General features: G+C 40.5%; 1 protein-coding gene across 6 annotated transcripts in view; it reads right to left on the bottom strand.

Annotated features, from left to right (window-relative positions):
* The window catches only part of MYO1B (myosin IB), a 120310-nt gene that overhangs the window by 43966 nt on the left and 55238 nt on the right, over positions 1-21106 (bottom strand). For all 6 annotated transcript variants that reach the window (XM_071747821.1, XM_071747823.1, XM_071747825.1 and 3 more), the window contains exons 4-7: positions 17748-17842; positions 14649-14753; positions 10353-10399; positions 8622-8685 (exon numbers count right to left, since the gene is read on the bottom strand). In XM_071747821.1, the coding sequence (XP_071603922.1) occupies positions 8622-8685; positions 10353-10399; positions 14649-14753; positions 17748-17842 (311 nt within the window). The remainder of the gene's footprint in view (positions 1-8621; positions 8686-10352; positions 10400-14648; positions 14754-17747; positions 17843-21106) is intronic.

Genomic DNA, 21106 nt, shown 5'->3' with positions numbered 1-21106 from the left:
GAGGTGACAGCCCAAAAATCCACACACACAGAGAGGCTGTGGTGCCCAGCATGCCATGAGAGGGGAAGGGGATGCAGTAAGAGAACCACTGGACAGGAATCAGTGTCACTCACTGCTTTGGTAATAAAAAAAAAAAATGGTTTTCCTTCTTTTCTCAGTGGCTTCCCAGATAGTAAGCTCACTGTTCCACCATGCTCATGTTGGGTTTCATGAGGACAGAGACATTCAGTGTTGCACATTCCAAGTGCTCAGTAATGGAGCTCCTTGTGTCCCTTCCACCACACTCTGCCTGGGGCTCAGTTCTCTCTGAGCTGCTCCCAAGCAAGAAGAAACCCCAAAAGGGAAATTACCACAGTCCTGTTTCAGAGGAGATGCTGCAAAGCTGAGATCAAACTTTTAGGAAGGTAAAAGGCAGGGAACACCAACCCATTTATGATCATGTGGGGTTGATGAACATTTTCCCTGCCAGGCTCCTATAATATCTGATGATTTTTCTTCCTATACCTTAAATACTCATTTCTGCTCAGTGCAGCCCCCTCAGAGTGGGTGCCCCTGTGCCAGGATGCAACCCTGAGCTCCACCAGCTTTCTGGCACACCAGGGCTTGGATATTCTAAGGTGGCACCTCTGCCCAGTGATTTGCCCCATCAATGAGGAGCAAGGAAGAGGGCAATGGAGTTTATTCATATTTTTGCCACTACAGGCAGCATGCTGTGCCTGTATTGCCCACTATACCTAAGCTATACCCTCAGCTTCAACCTACAAAATTATACAAATTTTAGGAGGCCCTCTGAATGCACAACAGTGAGACAGAGTCAAAAATTAATTTCTGCTCTAATAATTAGCCACTGACAACAGTGAAAAAATTCAGCCAGCATTTTTCATCTCCTGGCTGGCTTAGAGTAGTACAAGTCTGAAGGATTTTCCAGCCCAGGTGACCAGTGTTATTCCACAAACAAGCACTTGCCTGAGAGCTGCACCCAAAGCAGCAGCTGAGGGTGAAGAGGGCTCCCAGTGCCTGAAGCACCTGACTGCACCAAGACAAATAACTTTTCATGCTTGGATGCCTTGTGCTGTGTGACCAGCTCAGAACTTCAGCTTTGTTTGAATAGACATTTGTGGTTTTAAACCTCAGTGACCCCACAGTCTCCTTCCTTCCCCAAGTGGCCCCGTTTCACCACCTCCAAGTTTTTGCGCATCCTGATGACAAAGTACACCCAAGTACACTCTAGGTTTTCCCATTTTTTGGCAATTCCTTTCCCCTTTCCTTTCCTTTTTTCCTTTCCTTTCCTTTTTTCTTTTCCTCTCCTTTTTTCTTTTTCCTTTCCTTTTTTCCTTTCCTTTCCTTTCCTTTTTTCTTTTCCTCTCCTTTCCTTTTTTCCTTTCCTTTCCTTTTTTCTTTTCCTCTCCTTTCCTTTTTTCCTTTCCTTTCCTTTTTCTCCCTTTCCTTTCCCTTTTTTCCTTTCCTTTTTTCTTTTCCTTTCCTTTTTTCTTTTCCTTTCCTTTTTCCTTTCCTTTTTTCTTTTCCTTTCCTTTTTTCTTTTCCTTTCCTTTTTTCTTTTCCTTTCCTTTTTTTTTCCTTTCCTTTTTTCTTTTCCTTTCCTTTTTTCCTTTCCTCTTTTCCTTTCCTTTCCTTCCCTTCCCTTCCCTTTTTCCTTTCCTTTCCCTTTCCTTTTTCCTTTGCTTTCCCTTCCCTTTCTCCTTTCCCTTCCCTTTTCCCTGTCCTTTCCCTTTTTCCTTCCCTTCCTTTCCCTTCCCCCTTCCTTTTCCCCTCTCCCCTTCCTTTTCCCCTTTCCTCTCTTTTTTTTTTTTTAAATCCCAGATGACTTCACAGCTGATGGGTGACACCATGGGTGTCAGGCCCAGCTCAGAAGGGTGCAGCCCTCACCAGCAGCCTCATACCCAAACTCTCTACCTCTCTGACTTCACATCAAGTTGGTTCTCCCCTCCTTGAACCGTGGTTTAAACCCTGTTTAAACCCAATTACTGAGCCTAACTCTCACACACCTGATACTCTTTAATTCCTAACTGAGAGGAAGAGGCTGGTCCCACCATCCAACTGCCAGTACTTGGGCTGAGAAAGCCAAGGTGAGCCCCAAGTCCCACTGCCTCTTCCAGAATCTCAAGTGAAGTGTTGGAATGAAGCACAGCCAAATTTCATCCCCAAAAAATAAACAACTTCAGCTCCCCTGGTGCCTACAAACACTTCAGGAAGCAGCTGGATTTCCAAAGGATGTTGAAGCAATGCAGTGTGTGTGTGCAAAGCAAACCAGTTTGGCTTATTTGGGTTTCAAATGCTCTCTCTATAAATTTAAAGCTGCCAGAGAAGCTTTGCTGCATATCCTGGCAAAATATTATATGGAAGCTGCCTTCTATTTACATGCAGATTTAACAGTTTCTTGAACACACGTTGAATGATTTATGTTAGAAGGATGATTGACTTGGATTTTTCAGGGCAGTTTATCTTATTTATATATTCTTAGAAGCAAGGAGGTTAAATAATTAACAGTCATCTAGCTCAAGTCTCAATATTCTGTATTGTCAGCCTTTGTAATTGAAGGAAAAGACTTCAGAAAGCAGTTCCTGACAAAAAAATCAGGCATTTCCCTTAACAAAGCTCATGTTACTAATGCTCTTTAAATCTTTATTAGTTTTCTGGTTTTTTTGTTTGCTTGTTTTATTATTTTTTCCCCCTTTTCTTTGGTAGAAAAGACCCAGACCATCTGCCCTACTCTTAGGAAACTTCTTCCCTTTGTTTGCCCTGATTAGCATTTCAATCCATCACCAATCCATACATTTTCCTTAAAGCAGCTACTGCACTCCCAGGAACTTTTTGGGGCAGCTCTCACATAGATTACAAATTCTGGAGATGGAACAGTCAAAAGAGAAGACAAAAAGATGCTCATCAGCTTTCTGCATGGACTCACTTGGTATTTTTCTCTGTACAGATGGAGTTTATCTACATGAGAACACATGCTAGCAAAAAACCCCAATTTCTACACATATTGCACTTTGTTATATATTCTATATAAATTATGACTAAGGACCATACAGAATTATCTAGAGAGAACACACATGGTGTATTTATGGTATTCTTTCTGCATTATTTAACAATACTGCTTGAAGTGAAACTTCTAACATATTGTGTGTATCACAGCAAGTGTCAAAATTCAATTGCTTTAGAAAAGTCCACCCTGAAAACATTTCTTAAGTAATTTTTTTTTTAAATCTATTGATTCAGATGACTCAGAATCCAACTACATCCCTCTGAAGGTTACTTGTGATTCCTAGGTAACACTTCTTTAAATGCAAGAGGGCTGAGTAAGTATCCTGCCAGACCATCCAAGTGAACTCAAGAGGAAAAAAAAAATTAAAAATTGATGCTGAATACTTCTGCAAGCTCCAATGTACAAATTTACATTACTTCTTTTTGGTTACTTGACCCATGAACTTGACTGATAGAGAAAAATGTGGGATATTTGTATTTCTCTAAATATACTGGAAACTGTATCAACATCCAAGAAAGGAAGAAGTAAACTATACAAATAAAAAATGGACACTACCTTGGGAGGGTTCTCAATAATCCAGGAAAGGTTTATTTTAGTCAGCCTGTTCAGCTCTCTGTGCCCAAGGAGCTTTTTAGCAATTCAGCCCAAGATACAGCACATTTTCTGGTCACAGAAGTTTATCTCTACCCACACCATGTTAAATTAGGTTTGCTGCTTTCCTACCTTGACTCTTCATCTGCCAGCAAAAAAAGTCACCAGTAAAAAAGAAAATACAGAAGTGGTTTCTCAGGAACTTTCTCCCATTTTCCCACCAAATGTATAAAAATGTTCTCTTGAATTAAATGATCCATAATTGTATAAGAAAAAAAATTACTATCTGGGCAGCACGTGCAGTGAAAAGATGATGACTGCACAATTTTTTTTTGTTAAATCCTGAGTCCTTAGGTGGTAAATGATTTTTAAAAGGAAGCTAATAAAAATGTTTGTTGTTGTTTTTTTTAAAAAAAAACACTTTCTCATTTAAGCAAGACAATTGCCTAAACAGAGGCAACCGTGCTGACTGAAGCACCAAGGGAGCTGTTGAAATAAGATTAAAGCCAAAATAAAAATCAACAAGAATGAGTATCTCTTGACATATTGTCCAACTGTAAAACTTGGGTAATATTTCCCTGAGCAAAGGAGATGGCTAAGAGCAATCACAACTAAAATCAGCACTGAGTTGTTGATTTCTCTAGATGTTCATAACTATTTTGGCCTTTTAAAATGACCAAACAGGCTGTAAAGAAGACCAAGCTGTAAAGTTATCAGTCACTTTGTTAATTTAAAAATTTGTTGCATCATAGGTTTCTTTCATGTTGTCACTGCTAAAAAAAAAAAAAAAGGGGATAAAACAGGGCCCTTTCTTCATCATCACTTGTTTGGGCTTTAAATACAGTGCTGGTTAAAAGTGGCTTTTAAAAAGCAGGCAGTAGATACACTGCACTTCACCTGCACCACTGTTGTCTTCTGGTTAATCATTAAAGCACTGAAAATTAGAAAGATCACCTCAACCCAGGAAACTTGACATCTTTTCAGAAGGAAATCCCAGGTGGAACACGAAAATTTAAGACTCTGGGAAAGAAATGGTAAGAGCCCTAAAAAGGTCCCTAAAAAGATGCTTTAAAAAGGGCTAAACAACTCCAGGTGTGAAACACTTTGGGCTGCCTTGTGCTAAAATACTTCAGCCATAAAATTTAGTGTACACAAAACCAGGCAGAAAACTAACAAACCAAGTGCATACATGAACATCACCTGGAGTGCAAAACAGGCACAGCATCTGGGGACAAAAAGTCATATTTGAGAGCTGTACAAGCTTCTGCAATTAGCACCCATCACTCTGAAAACACACATCCCCATTTTTCCATAAAACAGGTATTAATTTGTATTTACAGAAGAATAGTAGTAGGATTTTCACCTTTCTCCTGCTCCTACACTGGGAGTTAGTTATGATAAATGGAAAAGTAAGAATAGTATTGGTTGCTGTAATTGATTTCCACAATATCACACCCAGGTGAAGCAAACAAGCTGATTACCTAACACCCCACCTGCCCTCCCTCACCTGTGCTCTGGGAAAAAAAAAAAAAAAAAAAAAAAAAGACCTCTGAGCAATTAAATGCTGAGAAGTGTTCAGTGAAACAGCAGCAACCAAAACCTCTCTGTGAGAGGCCAGGAAGACCAAATACACCTTGGCCTCAGTTCAGTGAGAGAAAATGCAGATCCCACTCCCCTGCCTTTTGGAGCAGCTTTAAGCAGGGACTGGTGTTGATGACAAAGCAGCAATGAGTTATCTACACTCAGAGGTGAGCAGTGATGACAAAACAGCACTGGGATACCTGCACTCAGAGGTGAGCATTGCAGAAGGGTTTATTTAGGGTTAGCTCACCAGAGGCATTTGGACTTCCCAAGCCCCTGCAGAGGTCAGGAGGTGAATGGCTGGGGTGGTTGTTACCCAGCTCTAGGGCTGGGTGCCTCACCCCACACTGCTTCCAGCATCTCCCACCCATCAGGAAAACCAGCTGGGACCTTCACAGAAAACTAACAGCAGGAAGGAGTTAAACCAACTCAGGCTTACTTACTTTACTCAGCTTCAAACAAGTCCAGCCCATGCTGCCTGAAGTAATTTTTCTTTTGTAGTCTAAGGGGAAAAAAATCCCTGACTGAAGTAACAGACTCAAAGACTGCATAAATCAGACCCATCTCATTTTTTTTGCCACTCTCAGTTTCTTTTTATGACCATGCAGCATGACACAGCAATGTGCCAGATGCTTCACACCCAGGCACTCAGCAGCTCTGAGCAGCCACGCCATGGATGTGGAATGAGTCTCCAGGTATTTTGCACTGTTGAAACATGAAATTATCTTCTGTTGGGCAACACATCAGTTCTGACTTAAGAGATGTTACAAACCTCTCCCATTACAATCCCTTCCGTTGGGTTATTCCCATTTTTACCCAAAAGATTTACCCCTTCCATTTTATTCTGTCAACATCACGGATCTGTCAGCCCCTGGATATTTCCATTCACCTCTCCCAAGCAGGACAGAGATGCAGAATTCATTGTCCTGATGATTTCACCCTCTGGGCTCCTCTCCCTGCAAGGTTCACTTCTAGGGAACCCTTGTCATTAAGAGCTCATTGAAGGGCACCAGGAGAATGGCCCAAGGGAAGGTGACAACATCAGCAACTCCAGGAAGGCTGGGTCAGACTAACCAGCCTTTTACAGAGCTCCCCAGCATCTCAGAGCAGGACAAACCAGACTATTTCAAAGAGTCTAATGGCTCTCTGCTTATCTTTACCACTCTGATAACATTAGGAGCTTATTTTCATTACCCTTCTTGCCATCAAAAGAAATGAGATGCTCCCCGTGTCTGCTTCCAGCCACTGACATTAGGAAACACAGCTTGGTGACACAGGCTGATCCAAAAAGGCCACCAAACTCTGTTAGTGTTTGGAAAGCAAGCTCATCAGATACAATTATTAACACTTAATTTATATCATCTTCACACCATGCTGGGAGGTGACCAACAGAGGTGGTCAGAAAGCAAGGAATATTTAGGAACAAATAAACCTTTCCCTTTTAAGGACGGGGAATTTGAGCACTGCTTGAGGAAGACAGACAACAGAACCTAAATTTGACTAAAACCACAGTAAATTCTAAGTGGTCTGGAAGGATTTCAGCCCTTGATATCCCCAGAATAGATTGATAACCCACAACAGAACTCTTTCTCATCCAAACAAAGGCAATTCTGCAAACATATGGGAAAATGTAAGGCAGGAACTGCACCAAATTCAAACCTGTTTTTTGAAGAGAGATGGATGGACTACCAAATTTTTTGTGAGCATTAAATCAGAGATGAGTGATGTTAACATGCAGCTACAGGACCTCAGTACTTGTCTGTGAAATACCCTGTCAGTGTGGGGTGTTTCCTAGTTCAACAAGTAACACCTTTTCCACAACAGGGCTTGCACATAAAGCCTTTATTTTTTAAATTTATATTCATTGTCTTGCTATTAGATCTCTGCTAAATGTGAGGAGACAGGGAGAATGTCTAAAGATAGGCATCTTTTAGGAAGATCTAAAAATATGTCTGCCCTTGATTACACATCATCACATCACTTAATTACATGTAATGCTATGATTACAACAGGCAAAGATTTATAGGGCAGATAAACTAAAGAGGAACTATTTCAAGTGCCTTCTGATATGACACAATATTTTAATTAAATGATTCAGCACAGAACTATCAAAAGACAAACTGCTGAACTCCACTCTGCAGTGAAGAGTTCATTTTTAGGTGTCTGTTCTGAATGTGAAATAAAAGGAAACAAACACAGCTAGCCTGCTAGGACCTTTTTGCCCACATTTAATTATTGATGAATACACTGGGTATGTTTGGCCTCTGGTTTTGTTGACTGCCAAATGTCAAAGTTAACAGATAGCAGCAAACACTTAACCAGTGACTGCTTTGAGCCTCAAGGTGTACTCTGTCACCAAAATGATGCTCTTTCTCAGGCACAGGTCCAAAAGCTGTCCTGGCCCAGAAAAAAATGTTTGACCTGTAAAAAATCAAACCAAAAGCTGTACTTAAGAGTAAAATTCTTCAGTGTTTCAAAAGGCTTGTATTATATATGGACAGCTCAGCTGACCTTGGACAGATTCTCATTATTTCACAACCAGTACAATGGCAATGGAGTCAAAAGTCAGTGTCTAGAAACAGGACTGGATTTGGCTGAGTGGGAAGGGAGGTCAAGGCAAGGGCAGTGACACCTCGTCCAGTCACTCACTGCCCTCCTCCATCCCCTTTTTAAAAATAAGCAAACCAAACAAACACAGCTTTATATAGCCCAGGAGAGCAATTTCTTTTAAAAACTGCCTTTAAACTCTGAAAAGAAAAGCAGGTCAGAGTCTCCTGGGCTGGCATTAAGTTCCCAGCCTCTTTCTTCCTGGCAGAAAGCTCATTAAAATTTCTGAATTGTTTCATAGCAGCATCCTCACATCAAGCAGCAAAACCTGAAGCCACCTTTCTCTCCCTAAACTCAACAGCTGTTGGTCCTCCTTCAGCATGAGCCTTTCCCTAAACTGTGAGGTGTGTGAAAACTGGCACAGAAAGCTTTGATTTCAAATAAGCAAACCCACCTCGTGGTGATATCCAACACATTTGGTGCCATTCTTAAGAATTACAGACAAGCATCTATCTCAGGCATCATTTGTCATAAATACACAACCTATCAAACCAAGTGCCACAACTGACCCCAGGGATGCCAGCAGTAAAATAGCCTCAAATACACTTTATCTGTCTGCTGCCAGCTTCAGAGACAATATATGGACCTGTGCACCTTATTCATTACTTTTTGAAAGTGCATTCACACCTTATGCTTGCTTCTTCAAGTCTGCTTTCACTTACTCTAAGGCATTCTTTTCAGTACTGAGCCAACAAAATTAAAAAACAGAATTTATAACCTAATGGAGAGCTTAATTTAGACAAATGCAGCTGATTTTTGTAATAATTAAACCACCTTCCCTTTTGAGCAAAACATTTTAAGCTGCTAAGATGCTGATAGCAAGAGTGATACTCACAGTTGCTTATAACACCTCCAAGTGGGTCACCCTTGAAATCAAACTCAATATCCATGTATTTTCCCTGCAAAAAACAACATATTTTAAGACTGTAAGTTCTATTTAAGAAAAACATGGCCAAGGCATTTTTAAAGAAGTTAGCTGGTCGTTTTTACAGGCTGAAAGAGCAATCTGGTAACCTCTTCTGCACTCAGATTTTGAAAACCAGAAATGATTCAAAGCTTCCAGGACAACAGTGTTATCATCAGCCAGAGATTTCCATGCAAATAGCTTTAATCAGGGTTGTAATGCAACCCAGCCATTTGCTGGGTTTCTGAGGTTATATGGAGAAAAAGCACACTGTACAGATTTTGATGGAGGAGATCTCTCTGGTTTTTACAGCATTTTAATTTATATGACAAGTGTTTAATGCAGTAGCAGCTGTGTCCCAAACAGACCCATGGCTGTGTTGAAAAGGCAAAAAAAAAAAAAAAAAAAAAAAATGCTGCACACATTGGCAAGGACTGATAGAAACTTTAGAATGATAAAAACTGCTGGTAATATTTCAAACAAATTCCACAAACCATGCAGAGGAATGATCTCACCATCCTCTAGTGCTTGCTTACAGAGGACCAAACCATCCCACTGAAAAGAAAAGCCCTGTGTTTATACTCCCTTTTCAGGATGAGTCCTTTTTCTCCCTTCTTTTTTAGTTTTAATTACAGAATATAAAACCCAAGCACTTTACACTGGCTCCCTCAAAAGCTCTTTTATAATTTCCTGGGTATTTTGTCAAGATTGGTTTGACTCTGTTTAAACTCTGTTCTTCTCCTTGGTGGCAGCTGAGTCAAGCTGGACAGGACAATACTTGTACTTTCTTGTTTGAAGTGAATTCTGAGCTGATTCAAATTTTCTGAGATAAAGAATTAAATCAGATAATGAAATTTTAATTTCCCAAGGATTGGGCCAGCTGGATGCTTCCAAAACTATTTTTAGCTTTGTGTTTATAAGCAAGGACTTAAAAGGCAAAATTGAAGTTGGTTGCACTTTGTCCTGGAAAGACTTCAGTTTGCAAATGGCAAAATGAGCAAATTACAAAGTTGCATTTATTTGAGCAGGAGAAACTATGATGAGTACTCTCACTTTTGCATCTCCCAGCTCTGTCATCAGTGTTTTTTTTCAGCCAGTTGTCAGCTCCAGTTTCACATTCAGTTTTGTGCTAAAAAAGCCTGAATTCAACCAGTTGATTCTAAAGAATGGGTGCAAAAGAAGTAATGTGGCAAATGTTTTATTATAACTGAAGTTGTAGACACAGTTTGCAACATCACAGAAAGAAAATGAGAATCTGAACTAGCAACTGTAATAAAAAAAATAATAATAATTAAAAAAAAAAGGTATAAATATGGATGGAAAATGAGATGATGCAGAAAGATTGAATGCTAAGCAGATCATGCCAGGCACAAGGTCACTGACATTAAAGCAACCAGTGCCAAAAAAATTAAAGAACTCAGCTGCACTGTAATTAGGTTTTCATTCAGTCACAGACTAATTTTTTATTTTTTTTTTAAACCTCTACATTGATTCTCAATAGCACTCCATGTCTACATCAGAACCCAACAAGATCACTGACAAGGAGGTGAAACATCTTTTAAAAAGGAGGGTGACTGCTACTAATGCACTTGTAAAGCCCTGGAGAAGGAGAACACACTCCCCTAAAAGGAATTCCAATCCAGCCTTGAAGAAAATACTTACAAATCTAGAGGAGTTGTCATTCCTCACAGTTTTGGCATTTCCAAAAGCTGGAGAAAGAGAAAAACAAATATGAGAAACAATTCTATCAGAAAAAAAATTAAAAAAAAAATAAATTGAAATGTTAAAACATCTCTGACTGTTTAAATATTAAAGGAATTATAGACTTCTAAGGAACAATATCCTGGTGAGTTTATCCCCAGACATTGGGGACAGCCAGAGTGTGGCATCCATGGTCACAAATGAGAATACACCTAAGGAAATCCAAAGTTTTGTCTCAACACATCCCTTGCTTAAAATAAAGTGACAGACATACAGTAAATGGTCCCAAGACATACATTAAGCACATATCCTTGGGGTCTGAATCATCAAACTTAGAATTTTGTTATCCAAATAACTTTTAATATAGGAGATACTTCTTCCTCTTTAATGCAGAGAAAGAATTTAATCTTAGTTCCCAGAACTGAAAGTGGTAAGAGATGGCAGCCAGAACTGAAGAAACTACAGAGTGACATTTAAATATTGTTTGTTTGGGACACTTTAATCAATGTTTTGAAACTGATTTTTTTACACTATTCCAACACATTCATCCTACCTCAAGCTGAACATGAATCAGCTGCAGAAAGGTTGAGGGGAAAATGCAAGTTTCACACACTCTTCAGCTTGACCCAAACCAGCTTTTTTTAATAGCCTGGTTTTAATTCCTTTAACTCAAGTTTTATGGCAATGAAAACTCCCCAAAAAAGGACTTCCCAGAGCTAGAGTCAGATGGGCAGCTTAGAACATTGGCAAGATAAGGATTCAGATGGGAGGACAAACCAAGCTCTACACATCACACATTGCCAAAGCACTCTGATTCTAACAGGACTGTCCCCCACATTACTAAATACAGCAGTCCTGCTCCAACAGGAGGCTTTATTTATACCAGCATTTATTTATATACACATCTATATTTTCAAAGATCAAGTCAATGTTTTTTTGGACAGAAATAAAGCCATGCTTTTAGGCTTCAACAAACTCGCATGAGTAGACTTATTCTTGATCAAAGAACTGAAGCCAAAAAGGAAAAGTTTGTTGCTCCTGAAGGCCAAGGATAAGTGAAAGAATTGTTTTAAAAATCTTTATGCCCTGCAATAAATCATCTTTTCAACAACCACATCTTTGAGCTGCATTTTCTTAAGTGGAGTGCTGAACAGTGGAGTCATTTATAACTGCACAGAATCAAGCACAAGAGTCCCATTATAAAGCAGGAGACATATTTCTCAGTTTTCCCTTAAGTTCATTGTTTCTAAAAGTTAAATCTACAGTAGCAACTGTAGTTAAAAAGTTCCCCTAGGATCAATTATGCATATGTAACATTTATGTCATCTTCTTGCACTGCAACTCGACTGCAGCAGAACTACATAACCAAAGAAAAACAAATCTAACCACAAATACTTAATTCCTGTGAAAAAAAAAAAAAATATATATATATAAGCAGCCACGCTTGCTGAGCAATCTTGTGGCTGAGTGGGAAGGTGCCTTTACCTTCCAAAAAAGCTAAATAGGCACTTACCAGCACACCAAGAAGAGCAAATAATACCTTGAAATGAGAAGACAGTGTTCTGTAAGCTTACTCTATTCCTCTTGTATGAAAAAACAAAGATTCACAAACCAAGAAAAAGTCCAATAAATTTGGCAGTCCCTTAGGAGAAACCCACCTTTGGCAAGAAAAACCTCTCTAGTCCTTCCTATCCTACTTCTAAATCTGAAAATCTGCCTTCCAGGAGAGTGAGAAAGCCACACAGCTCTTCTCTAGAAATCAGCACTGTGGATGATTGCATTCAGCTTGAAGTGGAACATATCTGATCATCAAACAAAGACTCATCCAAAAAGTTTATTTTTCTTACATTTTAACACTTCATCCTTTCTTCACTGGTCTTTGCTAACAATTTTTGACTGGTGCACTGTGGAGGACCAAGTTTTACATATTCAGTTCACCACTGCTCTCAGCTGACTTTACATTCCCTTTTTTTTGGATTTTTCCCTCCCCTATCCTCATGACTATAATGGGTCAGTACTGCAGACTCCAAATCCTTGCAGGTAGCCCAGCAATAAATAAAATGTTGATACTCAACAGTCCTACAGGCACTGCACATGATCTGGCCCTAATGATTGTACTAATGACTGACTGCTGATTGTACAGCAGTCATCAGAGCCTGTCTGCACATCACACCAGCTTGGAGAAATGCAGGAAAGACAGAGCCAGGAATCAACACAATAGACCTAAAAACCAACTCAGAATTAACCAAAGCACTTCTGAAAGCAATTAGTAGACAATGGGACCAAGCTTCAAGCTCTGGGGATACCATATCCTATCTCCAGGAAAAATGAAGATCCTGTGTCTGGCAGCCAACAACTTTAAATTAAAATGAGTAATTTAAAAGTCAAACATCTTTGATGGCAGAGCAGGAAAGGCAGTTGTCAGGAAGGCAGGGCAACAAAGTCACCAGACCCAGGGAACAATATGTCTCAGGGAAGAACAGGCATGCATATGGATTGGCTTAGTTTATTCCAAGATTCATTTCTTCACTTTTTTTTTTTTTTTTTTTTTTTTTTTTTCTAAAAGAAAAATAATGCTTTACAGAGCTTGTTTGTTTACTAGGGACTATAATAATATAATTTGGAAGGAAATGAATCAGAGGGACTGAAGTGTTTTGATCCAGCCAAGCAGCATCAAGGCAGGGTTAGGAAAGGGTACACCCTCAGAGAGCAGCAGGAGGAGGCTGGGAAATCTGACATAACTTCCCAAGCTCTTGCTGCACAAGGGAAACAGTTTTCTTCTCATAGAATCCTTTCAGTTGAAAAAAAGACCTTGATGATCATCAAGTCCAGCTGCCAAGTCTAAACCCACGTCCCTTAGCACCACATCTACACAGCTTTTAAATCCCTCCACGGATGGGGACTCCACCACTGCCCTGGGAAGCCTGGGCCAGGGCCTGACAACAGTTTCAATTAAAAAAAATAAAATGTTCCCAATATCCAAATTAAACCTCCCTGGATCCAACTTACACCTCTCTGGCACAACTTGAGGCTGTTTCCTCTTGTTCCACCACTTCTTTCTTGGGAGAAGAATCTGACCCCTGCCTGGCTCCAACCTCTCCTCAGGTAGCTGTAGGGTGTGAGGTCTCCTCTCAGCCTCCTTTTCTTTCACCCCCAGGTTCCCTCAGCTGCCCCTCACCAGACTTATGTTCCAGACCCTTCACCAGCTTATCTGGACACACTCCAACCCCTCAATGTCCTTTTTGTAGTCAAGAGCCCAAAATTGAACATAATATTCCAAGTGCAGCCTCACCAGTGCCAGGGGAACAACCACTGCCCTGGGCCTGATGGCCACACTGTGGCTGATACAGGCCAGGATGCCATTGGCTTTCTTGGCCACCTGGGCACACTGCTGGCTCGTGTTCAGCTGGCTGATGATATTGGGAGCATTTCCAGGTCCTTTTCCTCTGGGCAGCTTTCCAAGCTGTAGAGGTGCCTGGGAATGTTGGGACTCAAGTGCAGGACCCAAGGTTTGGCTTTGCTGAACAATTGGCCTTGGCCCATTGATCCAGGCTGTCCAGGCCCCTCTGGAGAATGTTTTTCAGGTGGCCAACAAGTGCCACCCAATTTGGTGTCATCTGCAAATTTACTGAGGGTGCATTCTATCCCCTGGTCCAGAACATTGATAAAAATATTAAGCAGAAAATATTAAGCAGTCTTGATCCCTGGGGAACACCCCTTGTGACACCCTACCAACTGGATTTAACCCCGTGCACCACAGCTCTTTGGACCCAACCATCCATTTTTTTGCCCCAAAATAGACCCCACCCAATAGACCCACAAGCAGCCAGTTTCTCCAGGAGAATGCTGTGAGAAACTGTGCCAAAGGCTTTCCTGAAGTCCAGGTAGGCAACATCCACAACTCTTCCCTCATCCCCTAAGCAAGTCCTTGTCACAGGAGGGGATCAGGTTCCTCCAGCAGGACCTGTCCATCACAAACCCATTCTGACTGGGCATGATCACCAGGTTGTCCTTTAAATGCTGCACTGTGGCACTCAAGTCATCTGCTCCACAACCTTCCCTGGCACCAAGGTCAAGCTGGAGTTCCCTGGATGCTCAAGAAAACCTCTCCATAACTCAATAAAATCTTGTAGGCATCTTCACACAAAGCATCTCCTACAGTTCTGGACACCAAGTATGAAACAACACAAGATGCAGTTTTGCAAACCTGCTGACACACAGGTAACACACTCAACACATCCTCCATGAGCTTCTTACCTTCTAGAACTGGATTTGACTGCAAAAGCTGTTCTTTTACTTGGTTAACTTCTGCCCCTTTTCCACACACAGCAGCTACATAAGACATGACCAGCTTGCTCGCCTCTGTGGGGGGAGAGCACAAGGAAACAATGCTGAGTATAGGCAAAAATTATAAAAATTATTTGCAGATTTGATGCCCGACCCATTTTCACCATGCAGACAGGATCTGCAGGCACATTTGGTGTCAATATTCTGCATTGTTGTACCACCTGGAAATGAAGAAGGAACACATGGAGCTATGAGACCCAACACCCAGAGCCCTCCCAAGCTACAGAAGCCACCAAGGGGATTTGGCACATCACCTGCTACTTCTTTATTTAGCCTCACTTAGAATTATTCAGGAGGGAAAGAACATCATCCCTAGCTGGCAGGTTGGAAATGTTTTAATCAAGCCTGAAAAAAAATTGGCCCCAGCAGTTTCAAGGTGTAAAATTCCATGAGTTTGATATCAGCAGATATCAGAATAACAGAATAACACAGGGGTAAACTTACAACACTACACACGTGTTACTGCAGCTCTACAGCACACTACAAGTAAATGAAAAACTGCAACACCACAAAATGTTGGACAGTCTGTTTCAAAGCAGAATGAAGAGAGTGAAGCATTCATCTAAGCAGGGAAACTCATTTGAAAGTCCACAAAGTCTGGAACAATTTTTGGACTCTCAAAGACAGGCTGGTATGGATGTCAATCATTCAGACAGAAAAAAAAATTAAACAATCCATCCAACCCTTATGTTTTTCCTGGTAAGGAAAAAGAGCAGCTGAAAGAGTAATATTCTTATCAATAGAGTCTGTATAATGCAAAATAGTGAAATGTGAGGCAATGGCAGCTGATATATAACATCATTACTGCAGCTGGAAACCCTGTCAACCCAACACAGTGGTCAGTAAGAAACCAACCACTTGTTTATCAGTTCCTTCCTGAATTAGAACCCTTTAATCTGTAAGAGATCTCTGAAAAACAAGAAGTTATCCCTTGGATTTTTATTCTTTCTTATTTAATCAAATTTGCCTGCTAATATTAATTTACCATCCCATATTGTAAAGAAAGCTGAGCAAACCTGTAATTGAAGCAAGAAAGCAAGTAGCAAGAGCCATAGGAGTGTCCATAAGGCCTCCCATCTTCTGTAATCACAACTCTGATTTTTAAGAATTTATTCCCTTCAGAGCCTTGAATTATCAAATTATTTGATTTAAATAGTTCCTAAAACAGTGAACATCTTGAAGTAGAGTTACTCAAGTCACTGATAGAAGAAAGAACTGAAGCAGCATCCAAGGTATAAAATAATATTCATCAAAACACAATGGCTTCAAGATAGCCATAAATGAAAGAAATGTTTTTGGTTTTTTTATTAGGGACTCTGTTTGGTCCAATAAAGACACCAGAAATGGAAAATCAACACCTTAATATCTCACCATGTCTTCCTGTACATTGTTACTATCAATTAGCAATATAAACCTACAGTGAGACAAGAACAAAATTGGAAATAAATAAAAAACCCAACTGGTGACAGTTCTGTTGCAGTTCTTCTAGACCAAACATGTCAAATGTTCTGGCTCCAAAAATCTCAACACCAGTCACACAGCTTCTGTAATAATAAGTTTGTTCCTCCAACTCCAGAAATTTTCTTCTCCCCTACCCCTCCTTTTTTATTTATTCAGTGGAAACCTGAATTTTCATCTAACAACTCCATTTCAGCAGCAGTAGTCTCATCATATGTTAGAGATCATCCCTAATTCAGAGTTGATTTTTGACTTGAATTTCAAACCCTTTATAACTCTATACTTTTACCTTTATAAAGGAGTAATTGATATTGTGTACCACATGGCTATAAGAACAGCCAAAATCTCTATACAAATCTGAATCTACCAGAATATTCTCTACAATTAGACGAGTTCAGAAACTCAACCACTGCTACACCTCTTGACTGAATAAATAAATGAATAAAAGGTGATTTATGATGTGCTTGATAATTCGTTGTTCCTAAGGAAATCAAGACATCAAACACCAGCACAGAATTTCTTTGAAAGCTTCTACTCCTCCACAGAATCTCTAACAATTATATTAATAAGAACTTGATTATTTTAATATAGACTTTTACTCAACACATCCATGGTTTTGTGTTATTCAGCTGAAAAAAAAAAGGATTTTATTACAAGATTTCAAGACTTCTCAATTGGATGCCACTAAGCAAAGAACACAAAGCTGAAGGCTACAATGCAAATTTTCACAAAAAAGGCTTGAAAAATGACTTCTTGCTAGGATTTGCTCAGGATAAGCACAAAAAGCTCCACGTTTTCTCTGATTCAAGAAAGAATCTCTTAAATTACATGGGAACAGAATGGAATGTATGGATTCCTCCCCGCTGTCTCTTCTGCAAGCTACCTCCATCTAAAATTGTTATTTCAGAAAATAACTGCCTTCTTTCTTTTTTAAGGCCTACCTAAAATCTTCTGCAGTTATACAGCCCTCACTTTTGACCATTTCAGTTTAAAAATTAGCAGTCATTTTCTAGGCAATTTCAGCTCTGCCTGAGAAACCCAAAGTTCTGACGCAGGAGCCAATCTTAGAACTGCAGCTGAGCACAGCAGGCAAGGGACTGATGAACTTTCCAAAGCCATCAGCTCCTTACTATTATTTATTTTCCTTGGACAAAAGGTATAATCCAGTTTAAGTGTATCTTCTAATTGATATGCACAAGTATCATAAGATTTTTTTCCAGTTTGGAAGACCAAGCTTCGTGTTTCCCCCAGGGAGAGCCCTAAAGTTTTGCAATACCCCATCAAAAATCAACACTATTTTAGTATGATTTTGCATCCTGATGAGGTTCCTGTCTTAACACAAGACTGCATCATGGTGATAACAGTAAAAAAAAATAAAAAATCCAGCCTGGTTTATATGAGCTTCCACCTACAACAATAAACATTCACTTCTTGCAATCACCACCCAGAAAAATAAACCAATAACTCCCTGCCCTCACAGACTTGAGCATCATTTTGCAAGACTCTGGATAACACTGGAGGTTTTCCAATGAGATGAAAACTGCTGATTACCTGTTTTTCCAGCTCCACTCTCTCCTGTAATGAGGATGCACTGGTCTTTGTCCTGGTCCCTTAAAGATCTGTATGCTTCATCTGACAGAGCAAAGCTGCAAAGTGAGAAAGAGTCTAATGAGAACCAGAGAAAACACCAACTATAACCTGTCCTTCAATCCAGGCAGGAAGAACAAAACCAATAATAATTATTAAAACAAAAAACAAAACACAAACCCCCAAAACACCAAAAAAACCACCAAACAAAACCCCAACATCAAAACAAAACACAAAAAACCCAAAACCAAACAAAAAGAAATCCAAGTGCTAATGTTCTGCAAATGGCTTTTCAGAACACAGAGACCCACAGAAGCAAAATGGATGCTTTTTTTTTTTCTTCAGTGATTTATTTAGACTCGTTCCAGGAACAGGCAAGCATAATCTCTGAGTTTTTCTAAGGATAACAAGCTCAAAACAAAATCACTAAATTTCAGGGAAATTTAGGTAGTGTTTTTCGTTGAAAAAAAGGTCTCATTTTTCATTAAACAAAAAGTCAAGTGCACGAACAGGGCTTGTTCAGTGTGAAAAGATTTATGAAAAAGGAAATAGGAGAATCCTGAGCACTAACAATACCATAAGCTGCAATTTCTAGCCTGAAAAGTATGAAGAAATCTCAGAACCTTACAAAATATTAAGCTTCTTAAGTATCTAGGATATTGCTAGACTTTTGCATAAATGTGTATAAAATATTTGCCAGTAAGGGTGATGTAACAAAATTAAAGAATATAGGAAGAATCAACAGCTTTCTGCACCAAAAATGTCTTTCCATGGAGCTCAGACCACCAAGACTCTCAAACTTCTGCAGTTTGAAGCCAGTTGTGCTTGGTTGCCATGCAGCCACATATAAATTTTGGAGAAATGCAGAAGTGCCACTTCTATTTAGTTTTCTTTAGTGGTAATTTTGAAACAGAGGAAGAGTAATATTGATTTTGTTTCAACTACGTTTTTTAGTTTGTGGAATAAAAGACTCTGGAAACAGCATTAGAACTCCTTGGAAAAACTTAGGTAGTATCTGAAAAAGGAAATGAGAGCAAAATCCAAATTAAAATATAGACTTGCATCACACAACTTAAAGAAAAAAAAAATCTGACAGCCAAACATGGCATATTTTTACACGAAATAAACATCCTATTCAACAGACCAAGAGCTTTGTTAGGCTACTGAACCTAAAATATTTAGTAAAAAAGTGAAATACTTAGTGTTTGCATGTACTTGAAAGTAGATATTTTTTATTAATTACAGCAAACAAACCATGTATAAAAATAGAAACAAATTCAACATAAAATCCATAATTGTTGCAGGTACAATGCACCTCCCAGAAATGTGATTTTTTATTCTGTGACAGTTCAGGAACTTTGCTTTCAACTTGTAAGTAGAAATTAGTTTTTAATCAGGTAAGGGTAAGGGTTATCAGGTAAGAGCCACAGCCCATGTACAGATTAGCAAGTTCTTTGTCATGGAACTACTTAGGGGCAGCATGGCCAACACAAAAGAAAATACTGAGAGCCACATAGAGTTCTTTCCAGAGGCTCCTATTTCTGCAAACTGAAAGATTAAACTATTAAACCTACATACACTCAAATTAGTTCATGCTTACTGCTACCACCATCCCATAGCTCAGTCTGTTCTCTCCCAAAACATTTATGGAGAACATAGAATCATAGAATCCTAGAACTGGCTGGGTTGGAAGGGACCTCAGAGCTCATCAAGTCCAACCCTTGATCCACTCCCGCTGCAGTTCCCAGCCCATGGCACTGAGTGCCACATCCAGGCTCTTTTGAAATATCTCCAGGGATGGAGAATCCACCCCTTCCCTGGGCAGCCCATTCCAATGCCTGAGCACCCTCTCCAGAAAGAAATTCTTTCTAATGTCCAACCTAAACCTCCCCTGGCACAACTTGAGACCTCTTGTGCCCTCTTGTCTTGCTGAGAGTTGCCTGGGAAAAGAGCCCAACCCCCCCCTGGCTCCAACCTCCTTTCAGGGAGTTGGAGAGAGTGATGAGGTCTCCCCTGAGCCTCCTCTTCTCCAGCCTCAACACCCCCAGCTCCCTCAGCCCTTCCTCACAGGACTTGTGCTGGATCCCTTCCCAGCCTCCTTGCTCTTCTCTGGACCTGCTCCAGCACCTCAAGCTCCTTCCTGAGCTGAGGGGCCCAGAACTGGACACAGGACTCAAGCTGTGGCCTCCCCAGGGCTGAGCACAGGGGCAGAATCCCTTCCCTGGACCTGCTGGCCACGCTCTTCCTGAGCCAGCCCAGGATGCCATTGGCCTTCTTGGCCACCTGGGCACACTGCTGGCTCCTCTTCAGCTTCCTGGCAATCCAGACTCCCAGCTCCCTTTCTGACACTCTGTGCCCAGCCTGGAGCTCCCCATGGGGTTGTTGTGTTGAACCTCATCCCGTTGGGATCAGCCCAACTCTCCAGTCTGTCCAGGTCCCTCTGCAGAGCCCTCCTGCCTTCCAGCTGATCCACACTCCCCCCAGCTTAGTGTCCTATGTGAATTTGCTGATGATGGACTCAATCCCCTCATCTAAATCATCAATGAAGATATTAAACAGAACCAGGCCCAACACTGATCCCTGGGGGATGTAATATTTCCCCCAATTTAACCATCATTGGGAAACACCACTGATATTTCCTCATCAGCATTTGGCCCATCTCCTAGTTGGGTTTTGGTGCTGTTTGCATGTCTGGTTACACCATCAGCATGCAAGAGTCCAGCATACCAAAAACCAGGTAAATTAAACACTTTACAGCACGTTGGCTGCCAAATAATCAGACCTTCCCCTCCTTCCCAGCTCGCTGCCAAGGATGCTTGTGCCATTGATGCCTTCCCTGTCACTGATGATGACACTGGTGATGACACTGATGTCTCTGTGTCCCTCCTGTCCCTTCTTGTCCCCCAGCTGCCTGGTTAATGTGACCAACCCAGAGCTCTGCCTCCCTTGCTGCTTTTTTTTTAGTCCAAGGCACTAAATTACAGCTCTTGTCTCAGCACAGATGGTTGGGCCATCCCCAAGCAAAGGTTACTGCCTCCTTTTGGTACATATCTCACTGAACCCAAATTCAGAGTGATGTCCCAAAAGTTCATAGTTCCACAGGGATGGAAGTGTTGGAACTCAGTAGTTCAGCTGGAGGTGAAAATGTGTTTACGAGACAGCAGCAGGCTCGAATGTTTTAAGCATTACAACAAAATCAACTTGTGATGTGGCCAACATGCTGGAGAACTAGGAAAAAAAAAAAAATAAATGCTGCTGCTGCTGAGAGACCATGACACAATTTCTGGCATCCACTTTCCTGTCCGGAATCCAAACTACAGTAG

Source organism: Heliangelus exortis, chromosome 6 (genome assembly GCF_036169615.1).
Source record: "Heliangelus exortis chromosome 6, bHelExo1.hap1, whole genome shotgun sequence".
Classification (NCBI taxonomy): Eukaryota; Metazoa; Chordata; class Aves; order Apodiformes; family Trochilidae; genus Heliangelus; species Heliangelus exortis.
The sequence above is the reverse complement of the archived record's forward strand: the minus strand, read 5'-3'. Positions and strand labels throughout refer to the sequence as shown.